Consider the following 17,340-nt stretch of genomic DNA (forward strand, 5'->3'; position numbering starts at 1 on the left):
CAATTCCATCCAAGTCTCCGGAAAACCCTTGTAGCCCCCCAGTTTAGCCAGTCAGGGGGATGGTGCTTTGCACTAAAGCCACACATTTTGTCTGTGTTTAACGTGCCCTGCCCTTGGGGACATTGTAAACCTCCAAGATTGCAAAGAAGCCAGGGTGGCTGTCGAAGAGGCGTGACAGTGCTGTCAGTGTTTTACAGTCACTCACGAGGAGGAGACAAAGACTTAAAAACCTTTACTGTTGGAAAATAGATGAATGAGTTAGAAATGTCCTCAAAGTGACACATTGCCTGCAAGCTCAGTATCATTTGTCTCACAAAGATACTTCCAAATGATATTTGACAGGCAGAATAACAAGCGCAGACATACACAGAAATCATAAGGCTCCACGTCTACCTGATAAGGGTCTTGTCTGTAATAACTTAAATGAAAGGCTTGTGTTTATAGACAGCAGTGTTCTATAGCTAAATCAAAGCGTCCTCTGTGTATTGGTTAATGTTTACTGTTCCAGTGTTTGGCCCCAGAAGGCATCCAAGTAAGTGTCAGGCCCTGGCAGGTTCTTATCCATCATGCTGCAGTCTGCTGCTGCTTGAAGAACACTAAAAGATGCTGACTACAGCTGCACAAACTTGTTATCCAAACTTCTAGTTTTCCAGCTTGTAGCGATTTGTGTGAAACAAAACCTGAACATTGTTATTGTGTCAGTGCATCAATCGAGCCACTTTTGTGCAGTGTGTGATTGATATTTATGTTTTGCACGCAAGCTACATGGCATTACTCTGGTTCTAATAAAGTAGTCTGTGGCATAGTTAGGCTTTTGATGCTGGAGATGTTTTGTCTCTGTTCCCAGAGGCCGAACAACTACATCCTTTGTTCTCATGTAGTTGATTTGTTTGAAGAAAAATCCAGATGAGTTAGACTACTCTGTTGGGATGAATTTTTTCCAGCACATGGTATTAAATAGCAAGCAGGACATCTCCTTTAAGCTGACCAGATTCAATGTTGTTTAAGTCTCTGTTCTGATATGCATTTCTCATCTCGCAGAAATCGGCCCTGTGTCCATTACCACCAACCCAAAGAAGTTCCAACAGGATCTGCAGGAGCTGTTTGTCCAGGTGGGAACCAGAACGCATGATTATTATATTGGACCTGGGACCATTGTATTGTTCCACACTGATCCAAGCTGCAGCTGTGTAAACTGCCATTGCTTCAAGTAAGCCGATGTAGCTTCTACCGAACAGCAGCAACTGTGGCCACAATGGACAATAATGTAATAATGGTATAATGTAGTGAAGAGGAGAGTCATAAAGTCAGCAAACCTGCTCAGGAGTATCAGTTACACAGCTATACGTATCTTAAGTTTGGTAATATTAGCCATCACAAGCCACTGGCCACACCAGACCAAGTAATGCAGGAGTGGTAAACTCCTCAAGTGAATTGAATTGAGCAAGGGTGTGGTTTATTTTATTGCATATATGAATTCAAGTTTTAATTTATAAAAGGCCCATATTCATGTTTCTTCTTTCAGAAGTAGCTTAGTGTTGCTCAAATTAGTTTTAAGTGTGTCAATGTCAGCCATGCCCTGCGTCCCGCCTACCTGCTAAAATTATCTATTGAGAGAGTTTATTCTTCCAGGAGTATTTGATCATGTGTGATTCTGTCACACAGGGTGGGGGTGACTGCCCTGAGATGAGCATAGGAGCCATAAAGAAAGCCTTGGAGGTTTCCCTGCCTGGATCCTTTATCTACGTGTTCACTGACGCCCGAGCCAAAGACTACCGCCTAAAGAGAGACGTTCTGCAGCTGGTGCAGCTCCGGCAATCACAGGTGAAGTCCGAGAAAGTGGATCGGGCTGTGAGCGTCTCACACATCAGAGCTGTGGAGTCATTCGTAATGTTGGCAGTTTACTGTCATTCATCAAACATATGATACAGATTCTAAGCAGCTACAGTACAAAAAAAACATGCATGCAAACATTTCATTAGTCTTCTTTAACTCTCCCATAATGATCTAAATGCTGTTTAGGTGATGTTAACAGGAAAAAGGTTAAATCTAAGGTTCTAAAAACAAGTCTTGGCCCACAGCGTTTTGAGTATCTTTGCATTTACACGCTGCAACAAAAGGAACACAATGGCATGCTGGGATAGATTTACATTCCAATGAAGCTCCCCGACGCTCAGCTGAGGAGGAGAAAGTCTCTTCAAAGCTACGTTAGTCTCAGCCTCGACATGAAGCATGACAATCAGCATTAGCGTCACTTTGGAGTCAACTGCAAAGTGAGATTGAAAACAAACACTGAACAGTAGTAATCCTCTTAACTCTTCCTGTCCCCCACCCCACCCCTCCATTCCCAGGTGGTATTTGTGTTGACTGGGGACTGTGGAGACCGCTCTCAGCCTGGCTACAGGGCATATGAGGAGATCGCCGCCACTTCGTCCGGACAAATCTTTCACCTGGACAAGCAGCAGGTCAACGAGGTAAGAGCAAGGCAGTGCTTTGACTGTTACCTCCACCAAACCCTCACACATGTATTGTGTATCTACAGACTTAATTAGTTTTTATCAAATACATCCTACTGATTTTACGAATATAAAGTAGAATACAGTTGTTTATATGAGTAAAGCATATATCGCCTATAAATGGAGAACAGCAGAAAAAAAAACACTATTTGACCCCACTAATGTAATAATATCAATTTCATTTCTTGAAATCAAATGATTACAACGCTGATATTAAACTGCCTGTTCATATGATACGGTTGAGTGACTATTTTATGTTGGAAGCTGCATGTAACAGAAGCCCTGTCTAAGAAGCCAAAGACAGCAGGGCTCACTTCCCCGGCAGATGTAAAAGAAGCCAGAGCTTCCTCTGGAAGAGACACTGGTATCCTGCATGTCAACACAGGAGATGGCTGGGCAGCAGCGTTGAGCTGCAGCCAACAGCTCTGCACACTGGTGGCCCACTGAACCTCTGAACTCAGATGTGTTTAAGTGTGTGTGTGTGTGTGTGTGTGTGTGTGTGTGTGTGTGTGTGTGTGTGTGTGAGAGAGAGAGAGTGTGGGGGTCTGTTTCCTGTTAAGTCATGTATGCATATAATGATACAATGCCGGTGTGTGGTGCAGCTCGGTTCATTATCACTCTATAACCCTGCCAGCTGTTAAAGGAGTGTTTGAATGTGATATTTGTGTTGCTGTATTAAGGGAATAGGAGACCAAACTCCCTTTCGCCCTCACACCTCCACCCCAGATGACTTTGTGCGAAAGAGGCCTTTGACATGTTCTTCATGTACTGTTACATGTAAACATGATGACGTTCATCTTGGATCCATGTTGAATTACTGTATGCCAGGGGGTTTTCTCGACCCGTGTGATTATTGCTCTTGGGTGGCATGCTTTTACCAAATTAATGCAAATCCTTTAATCCTTAAAAACCTCAGAAGTACCCCAAATCTAACCAAAATATTCCCTCTTAATAGCAGTTTAATAACGTGAGGCCAAATAAAAATACACACAATCTTTTTGTAGTCTCTGGGTGGAGTGGAGAGAAAACAGACTGCTTATTTGACTCTCTAATCCCAGGATACAATCTGTCACGGCTTCCCTTCTTCCAACACAGCTGCCCAGTGTAGTTGATTCCAAGTCCTGAAACAACAACTCATTGTCAGTTCTACGCATCGTCCTCGTTATGCTCTTTTAAATTTGACCGATTATGATCACCCAGAGGAACCGCTAACGAGCGTAGACAAAGCTTCACTAATGTGCTGTCAAAATTGGACCATGCATGATCTATGCTCTTCATGATGTCATCCTGAGATGATGTTTCAATCCTGTGTTGTTTAAGCTTCCAGATAATGTAGCCTGTGATGTCTGATTACGGATAAACAGGGTTTTAAATATCCGAGTAATGTAGATGCGGCTTATAACATAGGATATGCCCAGTTGTTGTGTGTTTCTACCTGACATGCAGCACAGACACTCAACTTTTCTGCCTTGACGAGTCATGTACAACATTGCCCTTCTGGTTTTGTCATTACGTAGATGCAGTGTGTAAGTTTAGGGACTGTTAATGGTTGTCAGACATAAAATCCAGAAGGCCACGTAACATTTATCCTCAGTTAAACCTGAGTGCGCTGAACAAAGGCACCGTTTATGGAGTAGTATCCTCCTCTAAACAGGCAACTGGGATGGGCAAAGCCTCGGCAGGTGTGTCGAAACTCCCACTGAGAAGAGAGCAGGGGTCCATCTGGAGCTGATTCACACTAATAACCTTGATTTGTAGCAAGACGTCTCCCTGAAAATGTCAGCAGTTGTGGTGTTTAAGCCTGATTAAAGACTAAACTGACCCCTCGCAATTGGGAGGTCTGGAGTCAAGCTGATGTGCTTAACTACTGCACAGTCACGTTTTTCTTGAGCAGGTAAAGCACCTGAACTTGTGGAACACAGTCTCACCCCAGCCTGTGCTAACCCTTCTTCTCCGGCCCATCTGTCGTGCTTCTATGAATAGCAGAGGGGGGTCCTTCCTGTAACAGCTCTGTAAGTCTGTTCAACTGAGACACGCCGGATGAGGTTTCACAGGACTTAAGATCCTCTGCATTCCCAGTGGTTGAGACAGGGAGCGGCTGCAGAACTCAGTCTGCTCCTCCATGGTCCGGACAGAAAGTTGTCCCATCTCTCCACTCCTCTTCCTTTCATCTGTGGTCTGAGCAATGCCAACTCTTCTCTGCTCTCTTGCATAAGAAATGGTCTCTATCCCGAAGCAGATGTAGGTCACTTCTTCTCAGTTTCCTGCTCTGCTGGTGATGGCTGCACATGTGGCAGACATTACAGCTGTTTCCAGTTGTAAAACGGCGAGAGGAACCAGCTGCTGTCAGCACCCACTCGACCTGATAGACAAAAAGTGGAGGGCTTTCCTTGTTTTTATTTTTTGTTAATTTTTGTAAATGTGATGCCGTTGGCTCCGTCTCCAAGGGTTTGCTAAAATGTTTTTCCCAGTTTGTTTCATTGCATACGGAGCTCAGCCATAACGCCTCTCCAGTTTAGGTCAAAATAAATACTAGACAGCAGTGGCTTGTTAAGCATTTGAAGATGGCAGACTTTTTGTCTCGTGTGGCCTCTGAAACGAGTAATATCAGTGGGCTTTTCTGCTCCTGTTTTCATTTCAGAGAAAATATTTTAAGTAAAAATGTATTCATACTCAAAACCATGGTAACGATTATTCCTCGAAGGTCAAGCACTTTCTATGCACAATTCTATGTTATCTGATATATTTCTCAGGAGAGCCTCTGAGGGACAATATATGACTTAGAAGTTATAATTTTACCATTAAATATAATCAAACTATTTACTGTTATTTTAGATCTTGGGTAATATATTTTTGGAATGACTCATTTATGAACTAATAAATCTCCCGCAATCCTAACCTGTCGCTATCTGGCTTCATCTGGCTTCTTCGACCGATTCAACAGAAGAGCTCTGAAACAGTCCATAAATTATCCTGCACATGAGTCAGGTTTATACTGTGGCATATACGGTTTAAGTGTATTTCTAAAACAAAAGCACCACTGCTTTCTATTCTGAGGGACAAGATTCATGATTCATGAAAGCTGTGTTGCAGGAGGGGGATTGCTGCCTGACAGACTTCCACAGTAAAAGACACTCCTCTGGGAATACATGCTTGAGAGTGCAGAAAACTGTATGTTATCAGTTTGACAGTTGAGTTTTTTACTTTTCCTTTGTTTAGGCAAAATCCCTCAGAGAAATCCTTTTGCGATGAAAAAATAGTCCAAAGACAAAGAGCCAGTCTGCAGCACGAGCAGGGAGGGAGTTGGTGGGGGTAGGGGCACAAGTGCGTTGTTCTTCCTCTCCTCGTCCTGTCTTCAAGTTGAGAGGCGACCCCATGCAGTTTGCATTTGATTGAATCCAGCCTTTGCCCAGCGATGAATGCGTCTTCTTCAATAGGACAAATTGCTCTGTTTTTCTCCTCCCGTCAGGTTTTAAAGTGGGTCGAGGAAACGGTTCAGGCCATGAAAGTCCACCTGCTGTCCTCCAACCATGACAGCGCACAGGAGAACAAATGGGAAGTGCCCATTGACCCCAGCCTCCGAGAGGTCACCGTGTCACTCAGTGGACCAGCGCCACAAATTGAACTTAGCGATCCCTTCGGTAGACAACGCATTATTGCTGTTTTCATTTTTGCCATATTGATTAACAATATTTTCAGTGCACCCAAACAAGGTAAGACAATCTAACTTTGAAACGCTGCTGTTGTTGTTGTGCACCAGGTCGTGTAGTTGGTGAGGAGCAGGGCCTGAAAGAGCTGTTGAACATTCCCAACTCTGCTCGCGTCGTCAACCTGAAGTTTCCCAGACCCGGGGCGTGGAAACTGAAGGTACTGCTCTGCTAAAGAAATAATCGATATGATTCTTTGACATTTCATGACAATAGCCTAATTTTAATGCTTTACTTTCTTTCTATAGGTGAGCTGCAGTGGGCGTCATACTCTGAGGGTCACGGGAGTCAGCAATCTAGACTTCCGGGCCGGCTTTTCCAGTACACCTGTTTCAGAGTTCAACCAAACCCGAGAGAGGCCAATAAAAGGTGCCGGATATGTTTCCGTTAGCTTCTGGATTCTTACTTCACCGAGAACACGTCCAGACAATGACTTCACAACATGATCTGTCTTTTTCTCTCAGGACTTCCAGCCCATGTTATGCTGAAATGTACAGGCCTGAAGCCTCCGGGTCAGCTAAGCCATGTGGAGCTCATGTCAGGCTCGAGCCGCTCCCTCCGCACTATCCCCGTGCCTGTTCCCTCGGATCTCGGCCAACAAGGACTGTGGAGTCTCCCGGAGTTTCGCACCCCCTCACAGAACTTCTTCATCAAGGTCACGGGCAAAGACGAGGAGGGCTACCGCTTCCAGAGGCTGTCCAGTGTCTCCTACACCAACATCGTTCCAGGCAAGACACATTTTGCCAAAGCCACTCAGTAGTGCAGTGTCTCTCACACCTCATTAATCTTCCTGGTGACCTTTATTCTTTGTTTCCTCCCTTGTGTAGATCCCCCAGCTGTGAACATGCCTGAAGTGGTGAAGGGCTTCTACATGCAGCCCGCAGTGATTGGCTGCTCCGTGGAGAGTGACATTCCCTACAGGCTAAGATTCACCAGAAGTGGGAATACACTGGGAGAGGAGAAGTTCTTTCAGTGAGTCTCCCCTTTGTTGGCTCAGTACTCTCTAACATTTGGTACATCTCCCATATTCAGATTCCTTCAGATGCCTGAGCTTAATTTACCCATTACCTGCTGTAATCCGCTACTTAGGTCACTCACTACTCCTACCAGTGAGCAGGTCTGTAAAGCATTAGTGCTGCTTGTTGATTTTTATTGGCTCATCAGTCACCAAACATGTAGACAGTCAATTATGTGAACATTACATATTCGATTGTGTCATCTTATAAAATTAACACAGCGTCTATTCTTTGTGTTCTGTGTGTGCTTTGAATTACGTTCATGAAGTGGAGCTTTTTGTTTGTGCGCCAGTGTTAATTGAATGTGACCTAAAATGGGATCCTGTTGCTGTTGTCATACTCCAGTCAACAAACCAAGCGTTTCTTTGTTTCAGGGGTTCTGCCTTGGCATCATGGGAGATTGCCCATGCGTCGTCTGAGGATGAAGGTCTCTATGAGTGCATAGTGCAGAGCAACGCAGGACAGGGACGTGCCTTAACACAGTTGACTGTCAGAGGTATGTCCCACACACACGTACAACAATGCAAGCACACACACACACACTCTGAGTCGTCTTGCCTGCATGCATCACACTCACAGCAAGGCTTTGAAATAAGTGCCTAACATTCTTTATCTCCGATCCATAGCTAAAATAACGACACTATACAAAGCATGCCAGCGCAAACATTTGTATTTAAACCTTTTCTGAGCTGTTACCAGTTTGATGTTTCGATTGTGTTTCCAAACTGAAACAGAGCCTCCTCCGGTCTTGAAACCCGCAATAAATGTGACTTCCTCTGTGGGAGGCATGGCTGCACTGTCCTGCCAGGTGGAAGGCTCCATGCGCCACAACTTGACCTGGTACAGAGCAGGTCGTACCATCCGGGCCCGCACGGGGAGGGTGAAGTTGCTGTCCGACGCGTCCCTGCAGATCAGCGGGGTGCAGACTCAGGATGCTGGGGAGTACCACTGCGTGGCCACCAATGCCCACGGAGACAGTCGTATCACCGTATGGCTTCTTGTGCCAGGTACGGCAGGAGCAATACCCTGCTGGTCATCTGCTTAAACACTTAACACTCTGAGGCCCTCGTCATCTGTTTTCCATTACTGCCTTAACCTCCTTGCTGTCGGATTGAGCCACTTCCAAGTCAAAAAATGTCCGTTATCAGCCAGAATGAATGCTTGTTTAAAAGTGTGGTTTCTACTGTGGACACACGCTCAGATCTTTGTCATGGACTTCAAAAATAACCAATTTAATGTAAAAGAATATGTACCAATGAAGTCAGACATACTAAGGGCTGGTTATTGTATTGTAGCGCACATCATTCACAGTCTACTCTTGTAAAACATGTGATAGGGGAGTTATAAATTACATCATGCAGCACTGACAAGACCCTGAGTCATTGACAGTATTTTCCCTCTATTTGACTCCAATTGTAGAGGCTCCTTCTGTAGTAGTTCACCCCCTGGGCCAGGTTTTCTCCCGAGGGGACGAGATCCGCCTCGTCTGCTCGGCGTCCGGTTCCCCGCCTCCACAGCTCTTCTGGAGCCACAGAAACATGTTCCTTACTAATCGGCCGAGGTAAGGGAACTCTCAGGCCACTCAACACCTCCAGCACAGAGACTCAGAGAGTCATTACATTCCACTTTAACTCCATGTGTAATTGCCACATCTTGTTTGCATCACTTCGAAGATTTATATCCACTGATGTAAAATATGTTTTCCAAACCACAAGTACTTAATATGCCTGTGTAAAATACATATTCAAAGAAATATTTCTCTCATGATACCCAAGACTAGCAGAAAGGGTTTGAGATGAATTGCCGTTTTCCATCTGCACATGTAATCACGAAGAGTCAACAAACAAGAATTTTGTGGATTTGTGGATACAGGTTGAGTCAAGAACAATATGGAGTTCTGGTCATTCAAGAGGCGCTCCCAGAGGATGCTGGTGACTACACATGTTTGGCAACCAATGAGGCTGGCACTGCCTCTCAGTCTCTGTCACTTACATTTGCAGGTAAGTCAAGATATTGCATGTTGAGATTGCCATTGAGAATACATGCTGTTGTTGGAAGGATCCTTTTTACTATTTGGAGTCTTTTTTTGTATCCGTCCTGAAGAAACATTTGTGGTCCCATTCCTTTTAAGACTTTTTGTCTGTGTTTTGTCTATTCTTCAGACACATTTTGTTTTGAATCAATGTGTGAATGATATCCAGTGTGGGTTTGGACAACTGCTGCTCTGACTCACGCATTAGGATATTTCTCTTCATGTTTTGTTAGGCCTGAAGTTTCAGTCATGGCATGTCAGCTCGTGGTTGACAGAAACCTCAATACTGATGGATTGTGGCAGCCTCTTCCTGGGGTGTGCTGGTTTTTCACACACACTTTTGTCTCTGAATGTCATTTTTAACAACATTGATCTGTCAAGGCAGTGAGAACCTTGTGAGATAGTTATCTCATCCTTTCAGCTCGGCTGTCTGCCTGCTTGCTATATAGAACATCTATTCTTTCTCCTTTTGAGACAGAATGTGTGTGAAATGTAAGCTTAGTTTTTATATTTACCCCAGGTCTATTCTGCAGCCTTTATTGATTTAAGCCAACAATACTTTAGCTTTGTAAGCCTTCTTTTTTTATCCCCCAGAAATGCCTAAAATAACAGTGGCACAGCAGGTCGTACTTGTGTCTGTTGGTGGTGATGTGACCCTGGAGTGCCAAGCCACAGGCATCCCCCCTCCTCTCGTCCACTGGTTTAAAGGTAAGTTAAAAACAATCTGTACATACAGGCAAATGAGGAAATATCCATTAAGTGACCAGTGGGCTTGTTTTATGTGTGCAATTCCAGGTGAGCTTGAGGTGGGCTCTGCTTCCTTCGTTGTGCAGGATGAACACAGCGGGACCCTGCACATTAAAGGGGTGCAAGAGGTCGACGCTGGTCAGTACAGCTGTGTGGCAAGCAGCTCTGCTGGAACCTCCGCTGGCACTGTCAGTCTGGAGGTTGGAGGTGAGACCACACCTTGGTGTTCCACATAAAGCTTATTTTTCTCCAAAAATGTGCAAAAAAGGAAAACTCACTCTTCCCTCCACAGCGGGCCCATTGTTCTCGGAGGCACCGGCTGACATTACAGCTAATGTAGGGGAGAATATCACCCTCCACTGCGCTGCCCGTGGTGTCCCGCAGCCGGTGGTGACCTGGCGCAGACAGGACGGCAAACAGATTCTCACAAAGACAGACAGCCACAGTAGAACAATGCAGTTGGAGAGCGGACATCTTCTAATCAAGAGTGAGTTATCCATGAAACACTATTGCAGAACAGAGCTTCGGTCTTGCGTGGAGGCTAAAACAGCTTCATGGTTGCCTTGCACTGAGTGATTACATATAGAAGAGGTGCAGTCTTTTATATTAAATTCAGCTTTTCTTAAGAGAGCGGGGCAACAGGATGTCATTGCTATCGGTGAAGGTACAGTACATAGTCAGCATATATCTAAAGAAATTACCTGTGTATCCTGCTAAAAGCACTTATTTAGGTTTGTGAAAGCCTTACCTTAAAGATAAAGTGCCACACTTCCTTGATTCTGTTAATAATTATGCAAGAGGAGATGTCCCTTTGTTCAAATATTTTTCCTTCATTGTGGGATTGTATTCTCGTCAGGGCAAGAAAACATTAAAAGTTGTGAACTTTGGAGGCCTTTCTGACTGCAATATGACTAATCTTGGCCACTGAAGGTGATCCTTTGTGCTCCTGAGACTAAATGTTTATAGTGTGAATACTAGTATATTGGAGTGGAACAGACATCAGACATACTTGCATGGGCTGCTCCATTTTTGCTTGCCTTCTGACCTAATTACCTCAATCTGTTACAGATTTTTTTTTTTTACCCGCCATTGTTTTGAGAAAATGTCTCTATATTGTGTCAAGCACAAACTCTGCACAAAATCCTTCGCCCCTCTGCTCTTCGCTTTTTGTGTAAATGCTTATGTCTTTTCATAAGCTATTCAAACACCAGCCTGACTATCCAAACACCAGGTGAATCATATGCTGATGTTTTAACATGTGATCTCGAGGAAATTTAAGGAGTGGGACATGTGTGTCGGCAGGCTGGCAGCTGAGGCAAACCCATTAATCCTGCTTTTTTCTATTTTTAACTCTTAGTTAATAACAGTAGGTCTGGGCTGTAATTGCTATTAAAACTGACTTATTGTTTTCTTTCTCAGTAAGAGTACAAGGGCTATTATCTCAAATGTAGAGGTTGCGCTGTGTTCCTGAAGAAGTTGATTTTCGTTTGCTCAGTATTGGTTTACTGTGTGTTTGACTGCAGGTGTCTGGCTAGATGATGAAGGGCTGTACATTTGCGAGGCCAAAAACCAGTTTGGAACCATCAAAACGGAGGCCAGAGTTGGTGTCACTGGACTGGGTAAGCTTTCTTATCTTTCTGCACTACCATTCATTTTAGAAACAATGGCAGCAAACATACACTTTCCTGTTTCTGTTTAGTATTTATGTCCTGACACTTCCTTTTCCTGCAGAGCCCCCTCTCTTGGCCCAAGGTGCCCCAATAATCATCACTGGCATCGGTCAGTCCCTTAGTATTCCTTGTATGCTGTTGGACGGCATACCTCTTCCAGAAAGACACTGGTCCCAAAATGGAAAACCTGTAAGACTGATGAGCATTTAACTCTAAATGCATACAGAATACACACAATATTTACAGTCTCACAGATAATCTCTATGTTTTTGTATAACAGCAGTTGCTTTTTCTCCTGCACAGGTTCAGCTGAATGGAAGGATGTTCCTGAGGAGTGATGGCAGTTTGTACATTGAAAGAGCAGTCGCAGGGGATGCCGGGACATATGTCTGCACTGCGGTGAATGTAGCAGGCTCCATAAACATCACAGTCAGTCTGGAGGTCCACAGTAAGTGTTAAAGGACCTGTCACACATGTTGATATTTTATTAGCTTTCTTGCATAGAGTTCAATAAAGAACTAAAGCGAAGCTGAAACATCCGGGTTTTCTTCCCAAGAAAATGTCTCTCATTGACATGATTTACCAATCAAGCAACTTAAAATCTATCTTTGGAACGGTTAGTGTGTCTGAGATCAAGCCTCCCCCCTGGAGAGTGGTATCAATCTTCTCATCTAACTGTCCGCAGGAAAGCGAATATGTCTGTTTCCCAAAATGTCAAACTATTAATTTTTATTTCCATTCCTGAATTCAGTTTCTTAATGCTAGAGACATTAGCAGGTTTGGACGAAAGATTATGGTTTGGACAGTCAGGTGAACTATGTGCTGACTCAGCATGGAAAACAAAAGTATGTCTATAACTTGACCACCTGCTGTCATCATAGTGAGATGGTTCATTTATTGCATGCTATGATGAAAGGGTCATTTTGTTCGTGGGCGCGTAATGACAAGCCAGATTATGGTTCATCATCAGTATGTAATGAAGAAATGCCTTGAGGGCTGACACTGCTGGATGGCTAAGACCAGTGATAATTCTGTGGGCATGCTTCTTCACGGCCAGTCAAACAGCTGTGCTTTGTGACCTACTTCTTTCACAGTGCCCCCTGAGATCAACACTGGTCCATACCACTACATAGCCAATGAGGGTGTAGCCGTCACATTGTCATGCCAAGCCAGCGGAGTTCCCAAGCCAAAGGTTGTCTGGGCCAAGGTAGGAGCATCACACTCGTTGTCAAAATCTACTTTTCTTGATGATTGCTTTGGCTGCATGCCATTAACGTGTGCACGCATGACTAATTGGGCAGTTCTTATTTCTTCTACATTATCTAGTGATGATCACACTCGGCATTCATTTGCTGCTTGTGGAAGTGATAGCTATATCAAGCATGTTACAATCAGACAAAAGAACAGCATACAGTCCTGCAACTGTGAATGAGGCAACACAAAGGAGATTGAGCCGACGGCCCACTGATGAACGCTGGGTGTCGGGAAAAAATGACAAGCAGTGATCTGCAATTACCACTTATATGTGCTTCGAAAAAGATCAAAACAGAGGTCTACAAGGTTGTCACTTTTTATTTTTTTTATGTGTATATATAAATATATATATATATATATATATATATATATATATATATATATATATATATATATATAGATAGATATAGATATATATATAGATAGATATAGATATGTATTTATATATGTATATGTGTATATATGTATACGTGTATATATGTATATATATATATATATATATATATATATATGTATTTATATATGTATATGTGTATATATGTATATATATATATATATATATATATATATATATATATATATATATATATACACACACACACACACACACACATATATACACACACACACACACACACACATATACACACACACACACACACACATATACACACACACACACACACACACACACACACACACACACACACACACACACACACACACACACACACACACACACACACACAATCTTCTTGGCATATTCAGCCCACAACATCCTCAGGCCCTATCTTCCTTAAAATACCACCTGCAATAACATTATGCATTTTAATCGAGATTATATTTAACATGACCAGGAAGTAACCATGGCAACTTTACACCATATTGCTGCACGCCTGTGAGAAATCACTCAAGATTGTATTGCACATGAAGAGTCTATTTAAAACCTTTTTTGCAGCACCTTCCAGTTCAACAGTTGAGTAAAAAAGAATCATATCAAAAGGAGAAATCGTCAAAGATTATACGCCCCACCAGGCGGAATCGGTGCAAAGTCAACATACTTGACCCATGCAGAAATGAATAAAAGCCTGTCCTCAGGTTGGTTATAACAATATGATCAATAAAAGCACATTAATGACATTTACACCAATTTACCAATAATAGACAAATAGATGGACGTTGCCACTGCAATCTTTAAAAGCAGTGACTCCCCATAAAGGCAAAAATCACTCCAGAATAAACACCCCACACCATTACAAAGTCAGCTTCACTGAGTGAGGTCAATATACATATTGTTGAACTGAGCCAGATTTTTCTTGCTTTCTTCCTCGGGAATAATATCAAAGGAGTATTCAGGAGTTGAGTACATTTTATTTTCTTGTCAGATAAAAGTGAATATGTAAAAGCAATTTTATGTTCAAAGCAAGCGTGTGTGCGGCATGCTGCTTCCTTGTATGTGTGCATTGGGGATAGAGAGTGAGTAAAAGGCGTGCTCTGTAATTACATTAGACATCAAAGGTTGGGCTGTAAACCTTTAACCAAGCTTAGTGTCCCTGTGCGGTTGTGTGGACAGCTTTTATCTCCAGGATATTCTGTCTGGTCTTATGCCTGCTGTTCCTCCAGGGGAGGCAAACTCTGCCCAGGGACCGCTCCTCTCTTTTGTCGGACCCTGATGGAGACCTCCACATCCCCCACCCTACCGATGATGATGCAGGCATTTACATCTGCACTGCCACCAGTCCTGAGGGCTACGCCAGCCGAGAGATTCAGCTCAGTGTCAACAGTGAGGCGAATAAATGTTTCAGCACAGTCATCCAAACACAGCAGTGTTTGGTTTCACAGAGGCTGACGTTTGTGTACAGACTGTATGAGAAATCTTCCGGTTTTGGGATACAAAGCCGCTTAAACATAGTGTACATGGTATTCCTACAACTTTTTTTTCTCTTTTCTAGCCATGCCTAAGATAGTGGGCGTGAGTGGCCATGACAACACGGTGAAGATGGCCGCGGAGGTGGGGACCGAGGTTGTTCTCCCGTGTGAGGCCCAGGGGAGTCCCTCTCCACTCGTCACATGGAGCAGAAATGGACATCCAATCCCCCCTGTCACAGCTGGGTAAGAGGAATTATTTTCTCATTCTGGAAAGGATTTAGTAACATTTGTTGAACATCATGTAACTGTAACAATATTTCTCACCATGCCTTTCCTCTGACTTATAGTAGCTAACATCTGACTCAGCTTTTACAAGGGTCACTGCCTGGAGCTGGCTGTCATTCAAAGCTGCTGGTAATGTTTGGAGGTAATTTAGTGATGACTTTTTGAAGGGCAGCAAGGCAGAGACAGCAATAGTCTGCCAGAGAGATGTGTGCGGGCTTCACTGGTGGAATAAACTGAGGAGGAACATCTGGTCTGACATGGTTCGCTGATTCCCGGCTTTCATGTGTGGTCACTCTGGTTGCAGACAGGCTGGGGACAGATGACAGACAGACTCTCTGGGCCAGACACCAGACCGAATGTTTTGGGGGAGATAGAAGAATGACGGAGTGGGTTGAAAGCTGTGGTGACTCCGAGGCAGTGTGACTTGTGTGGGGCCAGGAAGAAGGAAAGGGGTGGGGGTGGAGTGGGGGGATGCCAGGAAGAGGGGAGGAAAACGAACTGACAGAGGAAGAGATACAAGCCCCGTCTGCCTGATGTTCGGATTCCCTGGGGTGCTTCAACAGTAAAACAACATGCTGACTCTTTACTAGTCCTGTCTGATGAGAATAACACATCTCTGTGAACAGCCCCCACATAAGCCCTGGCTTTGCATATGCAGGACCTGCGGAAACAAACACTCTGTGAAGGAGGGAGATTCATTCCTTCCAGTTACACTCTGTGGGGTCAGGAGAAATGACCAGGAGGTGCTGATTGTTGAAATAACTCAAATCAGTGGGCGGTATGATTTCTGCCATAGCTATGTAGCAGCAAAAAAGACACCACAGGTCAAGACACAAAGCTCCTCAACACTTTGGGTTTATTCACTCTACACCTAATCCTGATGAGGCCAATTTGTCCCAGTTACTCTTTGTGTCAGACTTGACACCAATGTGGGGTGTGATGGATGGGCGAGAGGGGTGGTTCATGTCTTGTGTGCTTGAGCTTGTGTCAGCCTTCACTCTTGCATTGCCGCGTTGCAGTCTGACTATCGCAGAGTTACCAATGTAAGATGTTGCTGTCTCTCCTAAGGCAGTTTGAGAAGGTGGGGGAGCGACATTACACCATATGTGCAGTAGAAATAGAGAGCTCTTTGTGCTTCAAGCGTATCTCCACTGAAACAAACATGTTATTGTTATAATTCAGTTGCTTAGCAGACACACTTATCAAGGATAAATCGCAGAAGTGTGTTTACATTTGGGCATATTCAGCATTTACACAGCTGGATAGCTTCTGGTGCAATTCAGGTTGCCACACCCTTTTAAAGTTGCTAATCTATGTACTTTTAACCTATATGCTGCTTTGGTTTTTGATACAAATCATGTTTTATGAGGAGATGGCAGTGCATGTGATCACCTCCATCTACCTGTGACAAACATCTTTAACTGGAATGGATGGTTTTTCATACAATTTTGCTTTCCACATGGTTGTTCTCAGGAGGACAAAACTTGATAACAGAGATCTGCAGAATCTTCCATGTGGCTCCACCATCATGACGAACTTTTGATTTTCAAACCCTCTGTATTTTCTGACCTTCAGATAGCTGCCGTTTATGTTCCTAACAGGAAGACATTTTGTTTTTTTGAGCCTATGACCTTTTTTATGGTGACATCACCAGTTCAAACTTTGGTTACCCTTTCACACTGTAATTACCCAGGACAATGGTAATTGAAACAACTCACAAGGGAGATTACGAGGCTCTGGCTGAGGTCCACACTCCACAAAGTGCTTTCTTCTTCAGAACTTTAATCCATCACTAGATCCATTTTTCTTTCAGAGAAACAACACAAATAATGAAAAGACGTCATCAACAGCCTCAACATGTATTTCAACTTTGTATTGCTGTCACTTTTGTCATGCTTTGTTTAAAATTTTGAACATAAAAAATACCATTTAAACTAAAGAAAACACAATACAAAAAACAATGTAGCACTATGCAGCATTCGTTTCACAACTTGCTCAAAATGTGAACAGATATTATGTCATTAATTAACATACTAATGAAGCACTTCATCAATGTGCATCTGGCTGTCGCTGTACTGGGAATTCCCTGTCGAAGTCTTCTTACAGGAACTGTTTTCACAACTCACCTACGAGAAACAGAAGGTAAAAATGTGACAATATGAAACTTGAAATCCTCACAGACGATCAACGTTTACCAATACTAAAAACACTGGGCAGCCTTTATACAAACATATCTGCTCACGT

General features: G+C 43.4%; 1 protein-coding gene across 1 annotated transcript in view; it reads left to right on the forward strand.

Annotated features, from left to right (window-relative positions):
• hmcn2 (hemicentin 2) overlaps positions 1-17,340 on the forward strand; it is a 43,407-nt gene that overhangs the window by 914 nt on the left and 25,153 nt on the right. The window contains exons 2-22 of the mRNA XM_068566247.1: positions 1,042-1,112; positions 1,666-1,824; positions 2,352-2,474; positions 5,986-6,157; positions 6,277-6,383; positions 6,472-6,592; positions 6,688-6,951; positions 7,051-7,195; positions 7,614-7,735; positions 7,974-8,246; positions 8,659-8,800; positions 9,112-9,239; positions 9,866-9,979; positions 10,067-10,225; positions 10,311-10,505; positions 11,542-11,637; positions 11,750-11,877; positions 11,992-12,136; positions 12,783-12,895; positions 14,566-14,725; positions 14,895-15,054. Coding sequence (XP_068422348.1) covers positions 1,042-1,112; positions 1,666-1,824; positions 2,352-2,474; positions 5,986-6,157; positions 6,277-6,383; positions 6,472-6,592; positions 6,688-6,951; positions 7,051-7,195; positions 7,614-7,735; positions 7,974-8,246; positions 8,659-8,800; positions 9,112-9,239; positions 9,866-9,979; positions 10,067-10,225; positions 10,311-10,505; positions 11,542-11,637; positions 11,750-11,877; positions 11,992-12,136; positions 12,783-12,895; positions 14,566-14,725; positions 14,895-15,054 — 3,097 coding nt within the window. The remainder of the gene's footprint in view (positions 1-1,041; positions 1,113-1,665; positions 1,825-2,351; positions 2,475-5,985; positions 6,158-6,276; positions 6,384-6,471; positions 6,593-6,687; positions 6,952-7,050; positions 7,196-7,613; positions 7,736-7,973; positions 8,247-8,658; positions 8,801-9,111; positions 9,240-9,865; positions 9,980-10,066; positions 10,226-10,310; positions 10,506-11,541; positions 11,638-11,749; positions 11,878-11,991; positions 12,137-12,782; positions 12,896-14,565; positions 14,726-14,894; positions 15,055-17,340) is intronic.

The sequence above is a fragment of the Clinocottus analis genome, unplaced genomic scaffold (assembly GCF_023055335.1).
Source record: "Clinocottus analis isolate CAN_PGR_092001 unplaced genomic scaffold, fCliAna1.0.p SCAF_7, whole genome shotgun sequence".
Taxonomy (NCBI): domain Eukaryota; kingdom Metazoa; phylum Chordata; class Actinopteri; order Perciformes; family Cottidae; genus Clinocottus; species Clinocottus analis.